This window comes from Myotis daubentonii, chromosome 4 (assembly GCF_963259705.1).
Source record: "Myotis daubentonii chromosome 4, mMyoDau2.1, whole genome shotgun sequence".
NCBI lineage: Eukaryota > Metazoa > Chordata > Mammalia > Chiroptera > Vespertilionidae > Myotis > Myotis daubentonii.
In genome coordinates, this window is record NC_081843.1 from 84,045,291 (window position 1) to 84,061,440 (window position 16,150).

The window sequence follows — 16,150 nt, forward strand, 5'->3', positions numbered from 1 at the left end:
TGCACCTATGGATGAGGACAGTGGGTGGGGAGTGAGGGCAGAGGGTCGGGCGGGAACTGGGAGGAGGGGAGTTATGGGGGGGGAAAAAGAGGAACAAATGTAATAATCTGAATAATAAAGATTTAATTAAAAAAAAGAATGAACACTGAGATGAATAATACTTGCCCCCCACCCCGAAATAAGTGCAGAAGTACTGTTTTAGTCATTCTGCAGTGTACCTCTGTCTCATACTGACAGGCATCAGGCAGTTCTGACAACCTTGTCTCTTTTGACTGAGGACACCAAGGTCACATGCCAGTTACCTATACTCTTCACCTACCAGTATAACCACACCTTCAATTACTGCCATCTTTGCCAATTCAGAAAACAAATTTTTGCTCCTTTTCCAAATTAATCCTTCCATATACCCTCTAGATTTGAAATCCCAATCCCTTGTATCATTTGGAGCCATTTTCTCTTCTACTGAGCCACTGTTATCTACAAAAACCTACTCAGATCAGGTTCTCCTTACTACCTCTCTATACATAAAAGTCATCAATTTACTTTTTAATACTACATTCTTGTTATAGATTAAAATCTGCACACAGAAAGGTATGTTGAAGTCCTAATCCCAGATACCTGTGAATGTGACCTTATTTGAATACAGGATCTTTACAGATGTGATTAAGATAAAGTTAATCCCCTATGATAGGTGCCCTTAAAAGAAGAAATAACAGAAATACGAGGAAAATGTCATGGGACAACAGAGGCATTGTGATGCATGTACAAGCCAAGGGAGCCAAAGACTTCCAGCAACCACCAGAAGCTAAGAGAAAGACATGGAACAGACTGTCCTCTGCAGTCTACAGAGAGAGCGATGGATAGAGAGAGAATGGCCCTGATGACATATTGACTTCTAGATTCCAGAAGTCTGTGAGAGAGATGACCACTATAATTATAATAAATTAATTTCTGTTGTTTTAAGTCACCCAGGTTGTGGTACTTGTTATGGTAGCCCTAGGAAACAAATACAGTCCTTAATAATATTGTCAAGTTCCTTCCTTTTCTCATCACTTCATAATTTTTTTAAATTAATTTTATTGGGGTGGCATCTATACTAATAAAGAGCTAATAGGCTAATGTTCGATACACCATAACGGGTAACGACCAGGTCATTAGCATATTAGCTGGGGCGCTACTCCAGAGACGGGGCAAAAGGGGCAAGGCGCCCGGAGGAGGCGGGACCATCCGGTGCCATGGAGGGCAGGGGTGAGAGCCCATAGCGCCCCCCTCACTAGTGCTTCACCTCCCACCGCTCGCACTCTGAATGTCCCACGGCCCACCTGCCAGGGGAAGGAGCATAGTGCAGCAGGCCGGAGGCTTCCACGCTCTCCTCTGGGCGCCATGATGGGATGGAGCCAACACATTGCTCTAGAGACAGGGTGGAAGCAGGGAGGCACCCAGGGAAGGCGGGACCAGCCCTAGGAGACTAGAGGAACCGAGGGCGAGGCTTGAAGTGGCCAGAGAAGGCCAGAGGGTTTGGGGGCTGGGCCAGGTGCGCTGGAGCTCTGCATGGACAGGTTCAGGTGTCAAGGCAGGTTTGCAGGTGGGTGGGCGGCACCGCGTGATTCGCGCTGGGCTCCTAGTTGGTTAATAACATCATATAGGTTTCAAGTATAGATTTCAATGATACATGATCTGTATATTGCATTGTGTGCCCACCACCCAAAGTTAAACCATCTCCCTCACCAGATAATGGGCTCCCTTTACCGCTTATTACTCCCCCACCCCTTTTCCTCTGGTAACGACTATACTGTTGTCTGTCTGTGTCTTTGAGTTTCAGTTTTATATCCCACATATGAGTGAAATCATATGGTTCTTATTCTTAGCTTTTTCTGACTTATTTCGCTTAGCATAATATTCTCAAGGTTCATCCAGGTTGTCACAAATGGCAGTATTTCTTTACTTATGCCTGAGTAATATTCCATAGTGTATATGAACCACATCTTCTTTATCCAATCCTCTATCAAACTTTGGTTGTCTCCATGTCTAGGTCACTGTGAATAATGCTGCAATGAACATAGGGGTGCATATATCTTTGCCAATAGATGTTTTCAAGTTTTTCTGGTAGATACTCAGAAGAGGGATTGCTGGATCATATGGTAATTCTAAATTTTTTTTTTTTTTTTTTTTTTTTTTTAAGGAACTGCCATACTGTTTCCCATAAAGGCTGTTTCAGTTTACATTCCCATTAGCAGTGATAAGGGTTCTTTTTTCTCCACAACCTCTCCTACATTTGTTATTACCTGTCTTAAGAGCAGAAACTGTGGTTTTTCTATTACCTATGCTTAACAGAAGAAAGCTCTGAGTATTAGTACCAGGGGTTGACAAAACTATCCCAAAGGGCCAAATCCAACCAACTGCATAATTTTGTAAATAAACTATATAAATAGTTGAGGCAAAGACTATATGACCCACAAAGTCTAAAACACTTACTATGTGATCCTTCACAGAAAAAGTTTATTGACCCCTGACTTACATGGTAAACAGTGATATACTAAATGCAACCAATTTATAAGTGAAATTAACAAGCATGTTAACACATTGTTTGCGGGTAGTTTTTATCGCGCGCTAACAGGTGGCGCGGGCCATTTTTGCAGTTGAATAGATTGATTACCGTTATACCTGGAAGTACATACATAATTCACCATTGTATGTGTTAGAGACCCAAATTTTGTCCTTTGGAATTCGTATATCTGCATGTTAGCATCCCTTTAGAGCAATAAAAAAGTATAAAAATAAACGTATTTATACATTACCCGCATTCTACCGCAAGTCTATAAAAAACGTATTAATACGTGTCCCGCACCCTACTACCAGTCAACGTAAAACATATAAATACGTTTCCCGCATACAATGTGTTAACATGGATGTCTGGAGCTTTACATGTGCATATGTGTGTATAATGTCTGAAGAACAACAAATAAAATACTATAATGCTTGAATAAGCTCAAATTGATGATTACTCTTATTAGATGTATAGTAGCTATTATCTGAACAAACTTTTATCCACTTTGTCCCCCAAGTATTCTGTGTATACTGCTACATTACAGTGATTAGTTAAGTACATTTCTTACAATGAACCTTTTTGTGCAAACACTTCTCATTTCACGGGAGGCAACCAAATAGTTTTAGGATCTAAAGCAATGCCATGGTTTTCACAAAATAAATGCTACTTTGTTATGATAGTAACACTTCACCTAAGCATCTCTCATATTTCACTTAGAACATAGCTAAGAAATCAAAAACAAACAAGGCATACATTTAACAGCTACACTCTCTGGCAAAGTCTATATATGAAGAATATATGTATATATAGGTATGTATATAAACACACAAATATACATCTATAATAATAAAAGCATAATATGCTAATTAGATAGGACATCTTCCTGGACGTCCTTCTGGACAACCTTCCGGACGAAGCCAGAGCTGCGAGGGAAGCCAGTGCCGGCAGCCAGGGGAAGGAAGGCCTATTCTTGCATGAATTTTGTGCATCAGGCCTCTAGTGTAATAATATATTTAAATATATACTTATGTTTATATGTAAAAATATACATTTATTTAATACTATTTCTATATTTGACATATAGATTTAACATATAGATGATATACAACTCAGAACCTGTTAGTTCTTTTTTTTTTTTTAAATATATTTTATTGCTTTTTTACAGAGAGGAAGGGAGAAGGATAGAGAGTTAGAAACATCAATGAGAGAGAAACCTCGATCAGCTGCCTCCTGCACACTCCCCACTAGGGATGTGCTCGCAACCAAGGTACATGCCCTTGATCAGAATCGAACCCGGGACCCTTCAGTCTGCAGGCCAATGCTCTATCCACTGAGCCAAATCGGTTAGGGCTGAACCTGTTAGTTCTTAATTATACACTGTTATTTACAACTAGAGGCCTGGCGCACAAAATTTGTGCACTCGGGGGAGGGGGGTGTCCCTCAGCCCTGCCTTTGCCCTCTCACAGGCTGGGACCCCTCGGGGGATGTCCAGCTGCTGGCTTAGGCCCGCTCCCCAGGGGGACCGGGCCTAAGCTGGCAGTCAGACATCCCTCTGGCAGCCTGGGAGCCCTCAGGGGATGTCGACTTGCCGGCAGGAAGCAGGCCTAAGCTGCAGTCGGACATCCTTAGCGCTGCTGAGGCGGGACAGGCTCCCGCCACCACCGCTATGCTGGCAGCCGTCAGCCTGGTTTTTGGCTGAGCAGAGCTCCCCCTGTAGGAGCGCACTGACCACCAAGGGGCATCTCCTGCACTGAGCGTCTGCCCCCTGGTGGTCAGTGTGTGTCATAGTGACCAGTCATTCCCAGTCATTCTGCTGTTAGGGTCAATTTGCATATTACCCTTTTATTATATAGGATAGGATATATAAAGATAATATATATCTTTAACCTGTAAAGATATAATGCATAAAGACTAACTCAAAGCTTATTTGATTGTTTTGGCTTTGTTTTGTTTTTTAACTGAGGTATAACTGACATATAATATATTATTTTCAGGTGTACAACACAGTGATTTGATATTGGTTCTTAATTTTACACAATCCATACAAACTTGGTATTCTGATAGTCAACCCAAATTAAAAGTAACAATTTATAATGTGAAAAATTTTATCCAAAAGCTGGCTAACAAACTAGAGGGGTGAGAGTATCAAATATTACCAGCCTTTGGATAATTCATAAAAGTTTTTAAAGCCTCGCTGTACAAAGGAAGGTCTCGGGATGAGGGGACTTTCTTAAACACGTGGCATCTGGCCCTGACTGATTTGGCTCAGTGGATAGGACGTTGGCCTGCGGACTCTAGGATCCCAGGTTCGATTCCGGCCAGGGGCATGTACCTTGGTTGCAGGCACATACCCAGTAGGGGGTGTGCAGGAGGCAGCTGATCGATGTTTCTCTCGCATCGATGTTTCTAACTCTCTATCCCTCTCCCTTCATCTCTGTAAAAAGTCAATAAAATATATATTTTTTTTAAAAATGTGGCATCTGCATTTTAACGACATCCTCAGGTGATCTGCACGCATGGTCAAATTTGAGACTTCTGGTCCTGAAGTATTAGACCAACTGAATACTGCTAAAAGATATTACTGTCTAGAATTACTCTTCTCCTTGCCAATCATCCAAACTCAAATAAAGATCCAATTTCACAAAATATAGATGGAAAACTTGTAACAATAATCTTATAAACTTGTAACAATAATTTTTAAAGTGACAATACCTTGAGCACTTGAACTTGACCTTCTGTAGTAATGTCACTTAGCAGCTCACAAAAGGACTGACACAGACCTGCTGCATATGTCTGAAATTCAATCAAAGGTCAAAATATACATACGAATGTATCTACAATACTAAAAAACACATAAAATTCAATTTGGGACTCATTATAATCTATTTGAGATTTATATACTAAAGTTACAATTACAACTCTTTAGGAAAGGTTAGAGAATAAAAGTATAACTTATTCCCTATGCTGATTTTTATAGCAATATGAGAATCTATTTATTCAAAGAGCATATTTTCTGGGTTTAAAAAACTAATTAATGGCTGCATCTCATCTGCCCTGCAGTTTTCAATGCTTATAAAATTTCCCCCCCACTTCAAGTAATACAGATGAATCATTTAAATTTTGTAAAGGTACCTCCTCATTTCAAATTAGAAACAAAATCATAACTATATAAATGTTTACAATGTAAAAACTACAACATACCTGTAAAAATTCTGTTGATGACAAAAAGATATAACCATTGATGATCTTAAAGCAGGTTCTGAGATTTTCTGAACTTTGTTCTGACAAAATAATAAATATTTTTTTAAAGGACAAGCTAATTCATTGTTCAGTTAGTTTGAATAAAGTGATTTATGTAAAATTAAGTTACACTTCTTCACAAATCTTTTCTGAGTGCTATTCAGAATACTAGTATATAGATAACTATCTAAAAACCAGCATCAACCTATAACTTAAAGCTTTCTCATGTATCTCCCACTAGTTAAATCAATTTAGAAAAGAATATGAAGTTCCTTTTTTTTTCCTTTCAGAAAAGAAGTACATAACCAAATGACCCAATCTTTCGAATCAAACTATATTTCTAATGCTTGGATGGCAAACAACATGCAACAGAATCGTTTTACCATCACATTTGGACATGTGCTTAAATGGGTTCATGTGATAAGAATTATGTTACTCTACATATGGAAAGAATTCCCATTATGGCCCCCAAAATTATATTGTGCTTAAATATTCTCAATCCTTGGACTTTGTTGTTCTTTTCCCCTACGCATAAAAAATGTTCTTTAAAACCTAAATAATCAGAATAGCATGGGCAAAGGATATTGTTTTTAGTTATTCCTTTTCAAAGTGAAAAGTAGAAAACTATTTTGTTAAAATTTAGTATGTTTTAAAAAAAATAAATAAAATAAAATAAAAGCTAGAGGCCCAGTGCACAAAATTTGTGCACTCAGGGGGATCCCTCAGCCCAGCCTGTGCCCCCTCGCAGTCTGGGACCCCTCAGGAGATGTCCACCTGCTGACTTAGGCCCGCTCCCCAGGGGGGGACTGGGCCTAAGCTGGCAGTCAGACATCCCTCTGGCAGTCCGGGAGCCCTCGGGGGATGTCCACTTGCCGGCGGGAAGCAGGCCTAAGCTACAGTCGAACATCCTTAGTACCACCACTTTGCTGGCGGCTGTCAGCCTGGTTTTCGGCTGAGCAGAGCTCCCCCTGTGGGAGTGCACTGACCACCAGGGGGCATCTCCTGCACTGAGCGTCTGCCCCCTGGTGGTCAGTGTGTGTCATAGTGACCAGTCATTCCCAGTCGTTCTGCTGTTAGGGTCAATTTGCATATTACCCAGGACTAGAGGCCCAGTGCACAAAAATTTGTGCACTCGGGGAGGACGGGGGGTCCCTCAGCCCGGCCTGTGCCCTCTCGCAGTCTTGGACCCCTCGGGAGATAACGATCTGCTGGTTTAGGCCTGCTCCCGGGTGGCAGAGGGCAGGCCCAATCCCTAGGTGCAGCCCTTGGTCGGGCTCAGAGCAGGGCCGATTGGGGAGTTGGGGCGCTTCCCCCTGTCATGCACAGAGCAGGGCAGATTGGGAGGTTGCAATGCCACCCTCAGTCACACTCAGGGTAGGGCCGATTGGGGGGTTGGGGCACCGCCCCCGTCACACTCAAGGCAGGGTCAATGGGGAGGTTGCAGCACCACCCCGTCACGCACAGAGCAGGGCCAATCAGGGGGTTGGGGTGCTGCCCCCTGTCACGCACAGAGCAGGGCCCATCAGGGTGGTTGGGCTCCGTACCCTGTCACGCACAGAGCAGGGCCCATCAGGGTGGTTGGGGCTCCGTACCCTGTCACACACAGAGCAGGGCCCATCAGGGGGTTGGGGAGCTCCCCCCTGTCACACACAGAGCAGGGCCGATCAGGGGGTTGAGGAGCTCCCCCCTGTCACTCACAGAGTAGGGCCGATAGGGGAGTTGGGGCACTGCCCCCTGTCACACACAGAGCAGGGTGGATCAGGGGTTGGGGCGCCACCACTGTCACACTCAGGGCAGGGCCGATTTGGAGGTTATGGCTCTACCCTGTCACACACAGAGCAGGGCCCGTGGGGGGGAGGGGGGGTTGGGGCGCCGCACCCTGTCACACACAGAGCTGCAGGGCGATCAGGTGGTTGGGGAGCTCCCCCGTATCAGGCACAGAGCAGGGCTGATCAGGGGGTTGGGGCGCCTTCCCCTGTCACGAACAGAGCAGGATGGATAGGGAGGTTGTGGCCCCGCCCCCTGTCACACACAGAGCCGCAGGGTGATCAGGGGGTTTGGGCGCTGCCCCGTCACGCTGATCCCAGTGCTGGGAGGCCTCTCGGCTCCGCTGATCCCGGTGCTGGGAGGCCTCGCGACTCTGCTGATCCCGGTGCTGGGAGGCATATTACCCTTTTACTATATAGGATAGAGGCCTGGTGCACGGGTGGGGGCTGGCTGGTTTGCTCTGAAGGGTGTCCTGGATCAGGGTGGGGGTCCCCACTGGGGTGCCTGGCCAGCCTGGGTGAGGGACTGAGGGCTGTTTGCAGGCTGGTCAAGCCCCACAGTGGGGACCCTCACCCCATGGGGGTGTGGCCAGCCTGGGTGAAGGGCTGAGGGCTGTTTTCAGGATGGCCACAGCTCCTTTAGGATGGGGGTCCCGCTGGGGTGACTGGTCAGCCTGGTTGAGGGGCTGAGGGCCGTTTTCAGGTTGGCCAAGCCTTTTCAGGGTGGGGGTCGCACTGGGGTGCCTGGCCAGCCTGGGTGATGGGCTGGAAGCAGGTATCTGGGATTTATTTAACTTCTATAATTGAAACTTTGTAGCCTTGGTCCCTCTCGAAGCCTGGTTTGTCCCTGGCAACCCATGTTCCCAGCCCCTCCTTGAGCAGATGCCACACCGGCTGGAAGCAGGTATCTGGGATTTATTTATCTTCTATAATTAAAACTTTGTAGCCTTGAGCGGAGCTCAGGGCGTCCAGGGCAGGCAGGAAGCTTGGCTTCCTCCATTGCCGGGGGCAACCTAAGCCTCCTGCTCACTCCAGCTCCATGGCTGCCGCCATCTTTGTAACGGACTGACGGAGTGAGGGTGTGATGGTTAATTTGCATATTATTCTTTTATTAGATAGGATAAGGAAGTCCAGGAGACAGGGAGTGACCAACTACTATGCTAATGAAAGACATAAAATGAAATAACAAAGGCTGTCATCTAAATATTTTTTTTGCAACAAAAGACAAAATCTCAGGATAAAAAGGTAGGGCTTTATATCGAATAAAGTTATCCTTATGAAAAATTCACATCGTCTCTTTTCTCCTCAAGGAGAAAGTCTAGTCTAGTCTGGGCTTGTTCACATTGTTTCACAGACCAACACTATACAACAGACTTGGGCAACCCCTGAGAAGAATTCATATTTCAGTGTGAAGTTAGGATTGTTAAATTCCAGGCATGTCAGAGAATATTATTGCTAAATCATTGCTACCTAAAATTTTATCAAGATCTATAATGAAGAAATATTTAAGACAGGATTCTTTTAAGCCATCTCTTAACAGATTATTTTAATAACTATTCTAGATCAAGATTAGAAAGAAACAATCTTTCAATATCGCCAAAATAAGTATACCTTTTTCCTGGCATATTCCTATATAAACACTTTTTCCTGACAATATTAAACTATTCAGGTAATATACCCAAAGTACTAAAGCAGGAATTAAAGATGTTTCATGAATAAGTCTTGAAGAATGAGGACTCTGAATGGAAAACCTTAAATAATTTTTACATTTTACATTTTATAAACAAACACCTTTTAAAAGCAATAGTATTTTGGAGATTAAAACAAAACAAAGCAAAAACCAAATGGCTAGTAAACAGCACTGTATAAAATTCTTAAATACTCCATCAGTTTAAATGTCAATCTGCACTGGTAAAATCTCTCATAAAACAACAATTTTATAAATTTTTTTTAAAATTGAGGCTATTACATACTTGTGAGTGGTGGCTGATATGTAAAAGGAAAGTATTCATTTTCTATTATTACTAGAGGCTTGATGCACGAAATTCGTGTATAGGTAGGGTCCCTAGGCCTGGCCAGCAATCAGGGTTGATTGGGGCCTCAGGCTGCCAGCTGGGGCCTTCCTTCTTTCCACGCCACCCCCTCCTGGTCAGCACATGTCATAAGAAGCAATCAGTCTCCCGGTCAAACTCCAGCGGGGAGCATATTAGGCTTTGAGATATATATATATATATTTTTTTTTTTTTTTTTCAGAATACATGTTCAGATTGGCAAAAAAAAATCATCTAAGTAGATTTCATCCAAGGTGGCCTAAATGAGACAAAAAGCCTACTTCTAGCACCCTGTCCATTTCTATGGTTTCATGTACCAACAGCGTTGCTTCCATAACATTAAGCTTTGTGATTTCACAGCTCATATATAATACTTCAACAAACAATAATGATTTTCCACTATTTAATAATTTTGATTATATGTGGTTTATATTGTAGTTCCTTAGCTAAATCAGAAATATGTACAGAGTTCATTTGTGAAAAACTGATAGCACAAAATCACATTGTAAAAGAAGCTGGATAAGGCCAGGGTATACAATGATAGCCAGATAATTATGACCGGCCAGATTATTATGACCACCCCATCAGTACTTCATTGACACTTCCAAAAATACTGAATATTGAAAACTTCCTAAGCAAATACTCTCAAGGTTTTATTATTATTATTTGCATAACTAATTCACTTCATTGTACTGATGAAGCAACCTTATAGTATAACCTTTTAAATACCTTATAGAACTGCTATCAAACAAAAACTTTACCAGAGTTCAAACCTAACTTGTAATTAGTTTCCTAAGAACTCTTTGATTTTTATTCAGTAATTTAGTAAATTTCTTGATCTTTAACAAGCAGAAATTATCCTTAAAACTTACATAGGAAAAAATCTAGAAACTATTAATTATGGCTGCATTCAAAACAGTAGTTAAGTTTATGCTTTAATACCTACCAAGAAGTGGTGGCATGTTCTGAAATATACGAAGCAACTCTGGTGTAATGCATGGGCTGTTTTCCAAAGTCACTAACCTACGGGGGAAAGATTAAATCACTTTCTGTAACCATTAAAGCTATTTAACAACACAATATAGATATTTTAAAAACTGCCCCATGTAAAAGAAGAACAGACAATACAAAAAGTCATAAAATTATCTCTCTTAAAAAAATTACCAAATTCATCAAAATTAAAAACCTACCTAGAAATCATGTAATATTATTTCTATACACATGGCAAAAAAACAGTAAAGAAAGTGACTACATACCAAAATATGTATAATTATAATGATAAAGCAAAATCATGGATATTATGAGTCGTCTGGTAAAGATAAAAATTATTTCACAGTTTTATTTTCTTTATATATTCTTGTCATGTATAATTGATGTGCCCCTGCAATGAAACACTAGACTAATTAATTAGTTTAAAAACACTTACTTTAAATGTTAATAAATATGAACTTAGTAAAACTTAATATGAACAAGCCACTCTCAGTTAAAATAATAGCATCTGGAAAAAAAATAAATGTATAAAAAATAAATTATATATGGGTTGTAGTTTATCACAGAAGTGTGTAACTGGTTTACCTCCTCAAAACAGCCTCTAGAAAAGAAGTTAAAGAAGACAAAACACAATTGTCACAATATCTGCAAGAAAAGGGAGGGGGGATCCTATTCAAAATCATTCACCATAAAAACTCTCATCCAATTATAAATAGAAAGGAACTTCCTTTACCTTTCCTTCATAAGAGAGTATCTACCAAACACTCACAGAAAACACACCTAATGATGATAAACTGAATCTATTCTCTGGAAAAGCAGAAACATGCCTCATAGAGCATCCCCTATTAGCTTGTCTAACTTCATTCACATCTATTGAGTACATGTGTGGAGGGCCTCTTGGAGGCACTCTAATATGATAAACCAACTAAGTTAATAAAAGATACCATTACAGGCTTATATTAGAAAACTAAAATTTACTGAGCTAAATCTTAGAATATGGGTTAAATGACAAATACCAACGTAGAGCAAGTAGAAAGATGAGATAAATATAGGAACAGAAGATAATATGAAACAAACATGCAAGAAAATTCAAGCCAAAGGTTGGTTCTTTGAGAAGACCAATGACAAATCTCTAGCAAGATGGGTCAAGAAGGGCAGAGGAAAGCCATTTTTTAAAAAAATCACATAAGTCTGAAGTGTCATTTTGTAATATATGACCAAAAACATCAACTGGTACTGGTTATCCCCTAATAAGTTCAAATTCCCATTCTCCAATATAAAATTTTTATACTTTTGCTTCCCACAAACCTCTCATATCTTTATACACTCCCACTCCAGCCGTAACACTCAGCTGATGATTACACTTCATATTTTGTTGAAAAAATAGAAGCTTACATAGAACACCTACCTATCTCATTCAACTACAATACAGAAATCCATCTTAAACAGATAAATTATTCCTCCAATTAAAAGAGATAAAGTATTAAAACAGATAAAGTATTCCTGCTGCTATTAAAAAACAATAAACCCCTCTACTTGCTTAGCATCCCATCCCTTCTGCCTCTTTCAATTATCTTTTTCTTTCCTTATTATTGAGTTTTTGGGATGACACTGGTTAACAAAATCATATAGGTTTCAGGTACACAGTTCCACAACTGCCGCCTTCAATTATGTTTCTCTGGAGTATCATCCATCCTTTTAGAACTTGCATCCCCCACACCAGCCAATGGCTGCCAGATTTCCACACACTTCTTCATAGTAAAAGTTCTTAAACAACTTATCAGTGCTCACAGTCTGTACTTACTTAACTCCAATTCATGCTTCAATCTACTCCAATTCTATCTTTTGTTATTACTTCTCCACTGAAATCCCTCCTAATATCTCCATATGACCAATTCACCTCTATGTACTGCTCTTACTAGAACAATCAGCACATCTGACATAGCTGACCACTCCCACTTTTAGGAAATAGTCTCTTCTTCACTTGGTATTCCACCTATATCAGTAGATTGCTCTTCTCTGTCATCTTTGATGACTCCTCATGTGGCCTCTAAATGTTATAAATTCTTTAGAATTTTCCCCTGAGCTGAATGTTCTCTGTCCTTCTCCTTCCTAAGTGATCTCACCAATTCTCTGGCTTTAAATATCATATACAAAATACTAACCACTTTACAAACATTATTTCATCCTCACAACAACTGGGTAAAAGCATAGATTATTTTTCCTCAATGTACAGATAAGGAAAATGAGGCTCATAGAAGATGATTACAAACCTTACACAGTGGTTTAATTGGGGCTTGACACCTATATCTGATTCCAAATGAGTTGTAACTCACTAAAAAAAATCCTATATAATAAAAGCCTAATATGCTAAGAGTCCAGTTGACTGGTTGGCTGTTCAACCAATCAAAGCATAATATGCTAATGACATGCTAAGATCACTCAACCGCTTGCTATGATGTGCACTGACCACCAGGGGACAGACACTCCGACCTGTAGGTTAGCTTGCTGCTGGGGTCTGGCTGATCAGGACTGAGTGAGACGGGCCCTCCTGGCATCCCTCCCTGGTTGGCCAACCTTCTGCACCCCTTCCCAGCCCCGATCATGCACTGGTGGAGTTCCTCAGCCTGGCCTGCACCTTCTCACAATCTGGGATATCTTCAGGGGATGTCAGAGAGTCGGTTTCGGCCCAATCCCACAGGCCAGGCCGAGGAACTCCACTGGTGCACGAATTCGTACACCGGGCCTCTAGTATATGAAGAAATGTGTACCCTGATTCTTTAAATAATCTTAGCTATTTATAAATTTGGTAATTTTTTTTAAATGTATCATAATGATTTAATTTTGTTTACATATAACTAAAAGCAGAAAAAAAGAGATTACCATTAACAAAGCAATGCATTTTTATGATTACCTGATCATGTAATCATTAAAAAATGTATACACCTTTACTAAACCACATTAATATACTAAGTCTGCAATAGTGATAAGTAACTGAATGTCTCTTTACTATAATATTTTAAATTTTTCTACTAGCCATTATCATATAGTATCTACACATTTATAAGAAAGTACTTATATACCAGAGATTAATGTTTTAATTTGTAATCTAGAGTAAGGGTTGACAAACTACAGCCAAATCCAACCCATATCCTACTTTCATAAATGATGTTTTATTGAAACACAGCCCTGTCCACCTGTTTACATATTGTCTACAATAGCTTTCGCTCTAAAACAGCAGTGTTGAATAGCTGGAACAGAATGTGCATAGCCTGGGAAGCCTAAAATATTTACCTTCTGGTCCTTTACAAAATAAAATTGCCAACCTCTAATCCAGGGGTGGGCAAACTTTTTGACTCGAGAGCCACAATGGGTTCTTAAACTGGACCGGAGGGCCGGAACAAAAGCATGGATGGAGTGTTTGTGTGAACTAATATAAATTCAAAGTAAACATCATTACATAAAAGGGTACGGTCTTTTTTTTTTTTTTTTTAGTTTTATTCATTTCAAACGGGCCGGATCCGGCCTGCGGGCCGTAGTTTGCCCACAGCTGCTCTAATCTAAAGTAATCCATTCTGGACAAATAAAAATATATGAATATTGCCCTGGCCAGTTTTGCTTGGTGGTAAGAGCACTGGCCCACAGATCAAAGGGTTGTGGGTTCAATTTCCAGTTAAGGGGATGTACCTCAGTTACAGATTCAATTCCTGGCCCCATTGGATAGCGAGAGAGAAGCAACAAATCGATGTTTCTCTCTCTCTCTCTCTCTCTCTCTCTCTCTCTCTCCCTCTCTCTCTCTCCTGGCCCCATTGGATAGCGAGCGAGAATCAACCAATAGATGTTTCTCTCTTTCTCTCTCTCTCTCATATCCTCTCTCGTTCCTTCTTTTTCCCTCCTTCCCTCCGCTCTCTTTTCCTTCCACTCTAAAAATCAATGGAAAAATATATCCTTGGGTGAGGATTAAAAATATATATATATACAGTATATGTATGTATACACACACACACACACACACAAAAGCCTAAGCGACCAACTGACCAGCCAGTAGCTATGATGTGCAATGACCAACAAGGGGCAGATGCTCAACACAGGAGCTGCCAAGCGATAGCAACTTTGCAGAGTGCGCTCTTGCACTCTGGGACGCCCTCGGGGAATGTCAGACTGCTAGTTTCGGCCCGCTCCCCACAGGCCAGGGCAAGGGACCCCACCTGCTGGAGGAACCCTGCTCACTCTGCAGATGCCCACCTCAGGGTGGGGAGGGACCGCGAGAGGTTGGTTCGAGGGTGTGTCCGGCCCGTCTTGACCAGTCCCGCCACCTTCTAACTAATTTCTTTTCAATGTGCATGAATCCGTGCACAAGGCCTCTAGCATGAATATAAAATGTCCAACATATGCTAACTTATAATCAAAACATCCAGAAGTCATTTAACTTAAAACAACCTAGAAAAGAATAATAAATTGAAAATATCTACCTACTTATGTTTTAAAAATTGTACTTTGAGTATTTTGTTAGATCATTAATTTATAATTTGCACAGAAGACAATTTCTAAGAATCAAAACACTGTTCATTCCTAGAAAGCTAAACAAAACTAAGAAAATGAGGGAAAGAGAGAAGAAGAAAGGGAAGAAGGGAGGCCCCAAGTGTTATTTTTTTCTATGGTTAATTTCTGTGATTTGCTTTTTAATTCCAGTGTGAGTATATATATTGGAATTTTTAAACCTTTCCTGTATTATAAACTACATTTTAAAGAGAGACTGCTGTCATCAGTAAAATAAGCTTAATAAAGCAAAATGATTTTCTAGCACAGTTCCTTACACTTTGAGGCACTGAGCTGTCACAGAAAAAGGTTTTCGTAGGTTTGTTGCTGTTTTTTAACACTACATACTATTCACTTAGTAAAATAATAAATCAAGACTAAGCAGTACTAATATTTGGGGCTAAGGTATAATCCCAGTACTTATGGTAAGTTAATAAGAGGTTGAAAGTAACTCAACAATTCCCTGAAATCTCACTTAACACACTGGAAGTTTTAAGTAAATTTTTAGTTTCCAAAACTTATTGATATCTAAATTTTAAATTCCAAATTCCAAAAGATAAAATGCAGCTGAGTTCTTACTGAAACTTCCCCTTTAACTCTGACAATTGTAAGCCTACACTGAGTGAAAGCTGCCAAGAAAAGATGGAGCTATTATGCTACCCACTTTGGGGAAACCGACTTTATGTTTTCATTTTTAAATGTTGAGTTTTTAAGCCCTGTTACCTGGCCTTTGCTTTATTGAAATGAGAGTAAGGAAGGTCAAGGTATTAAGTTTTTCCTCTTACCATAATTCTAAACCATCTTCCAGAAGATAAACATGTGGAGGCTGGGAAACATCTGTACTCAGTTGAATAACTGGAAGCAGGAAAGGGTACAGGTTCTTGCTGTCTGCTCCTAATCCCTATGGGAAGGATAAATAAAATTTAATATAAGACATTCTAAGGTCCCACCACCACCACCACCACCCAGAAAACAAAAAAATCAATCACCTATCATATATAAAAGCTCTAAAAACA

At 40.6% G+C, this 16,150-nt stretch overlaps 1 protein-coding gene across 6 annotated transcripts in view; it reads right to left on the reverse strand.

Moving 5' to 3' along the window:
* Positions 1-16,150, reverse strand: part of IPO11 (importin 11) — a 146,052-nt gene that overhangs the window by 60,120 nt on the left and 69,782 nt on the right. For all 6 annotated transcript variants that reach the window (XR_009452671.1, XR_009452672.1, XM_059694549.1 and 3 more), the window contains 4 exons: positions 15,920-16,035; positions 10,552-10,628; positions 5,750-5,829; positions 5,261-5,341 (listed from right to left, as the gene is read on the reverse strand). Coding sequence is in view for 4 of the 6 variants with exons in the window: in XM_059694549.1 (XP_059550532.1) it covers positions 5,261-5,341; positions 5,750-5,829; positions 10,552-10,628; positions 15,920-16,035 (354 nt within the window). In the remaining 2 variants the exon portion in view is untranslated. The remainder of the gene's footprint in view (positions 1-5,260; positions 5,342-5,749; positions 5,830-10,551; positions 10,629-15,919; positions 16,036-16,150) is intronic.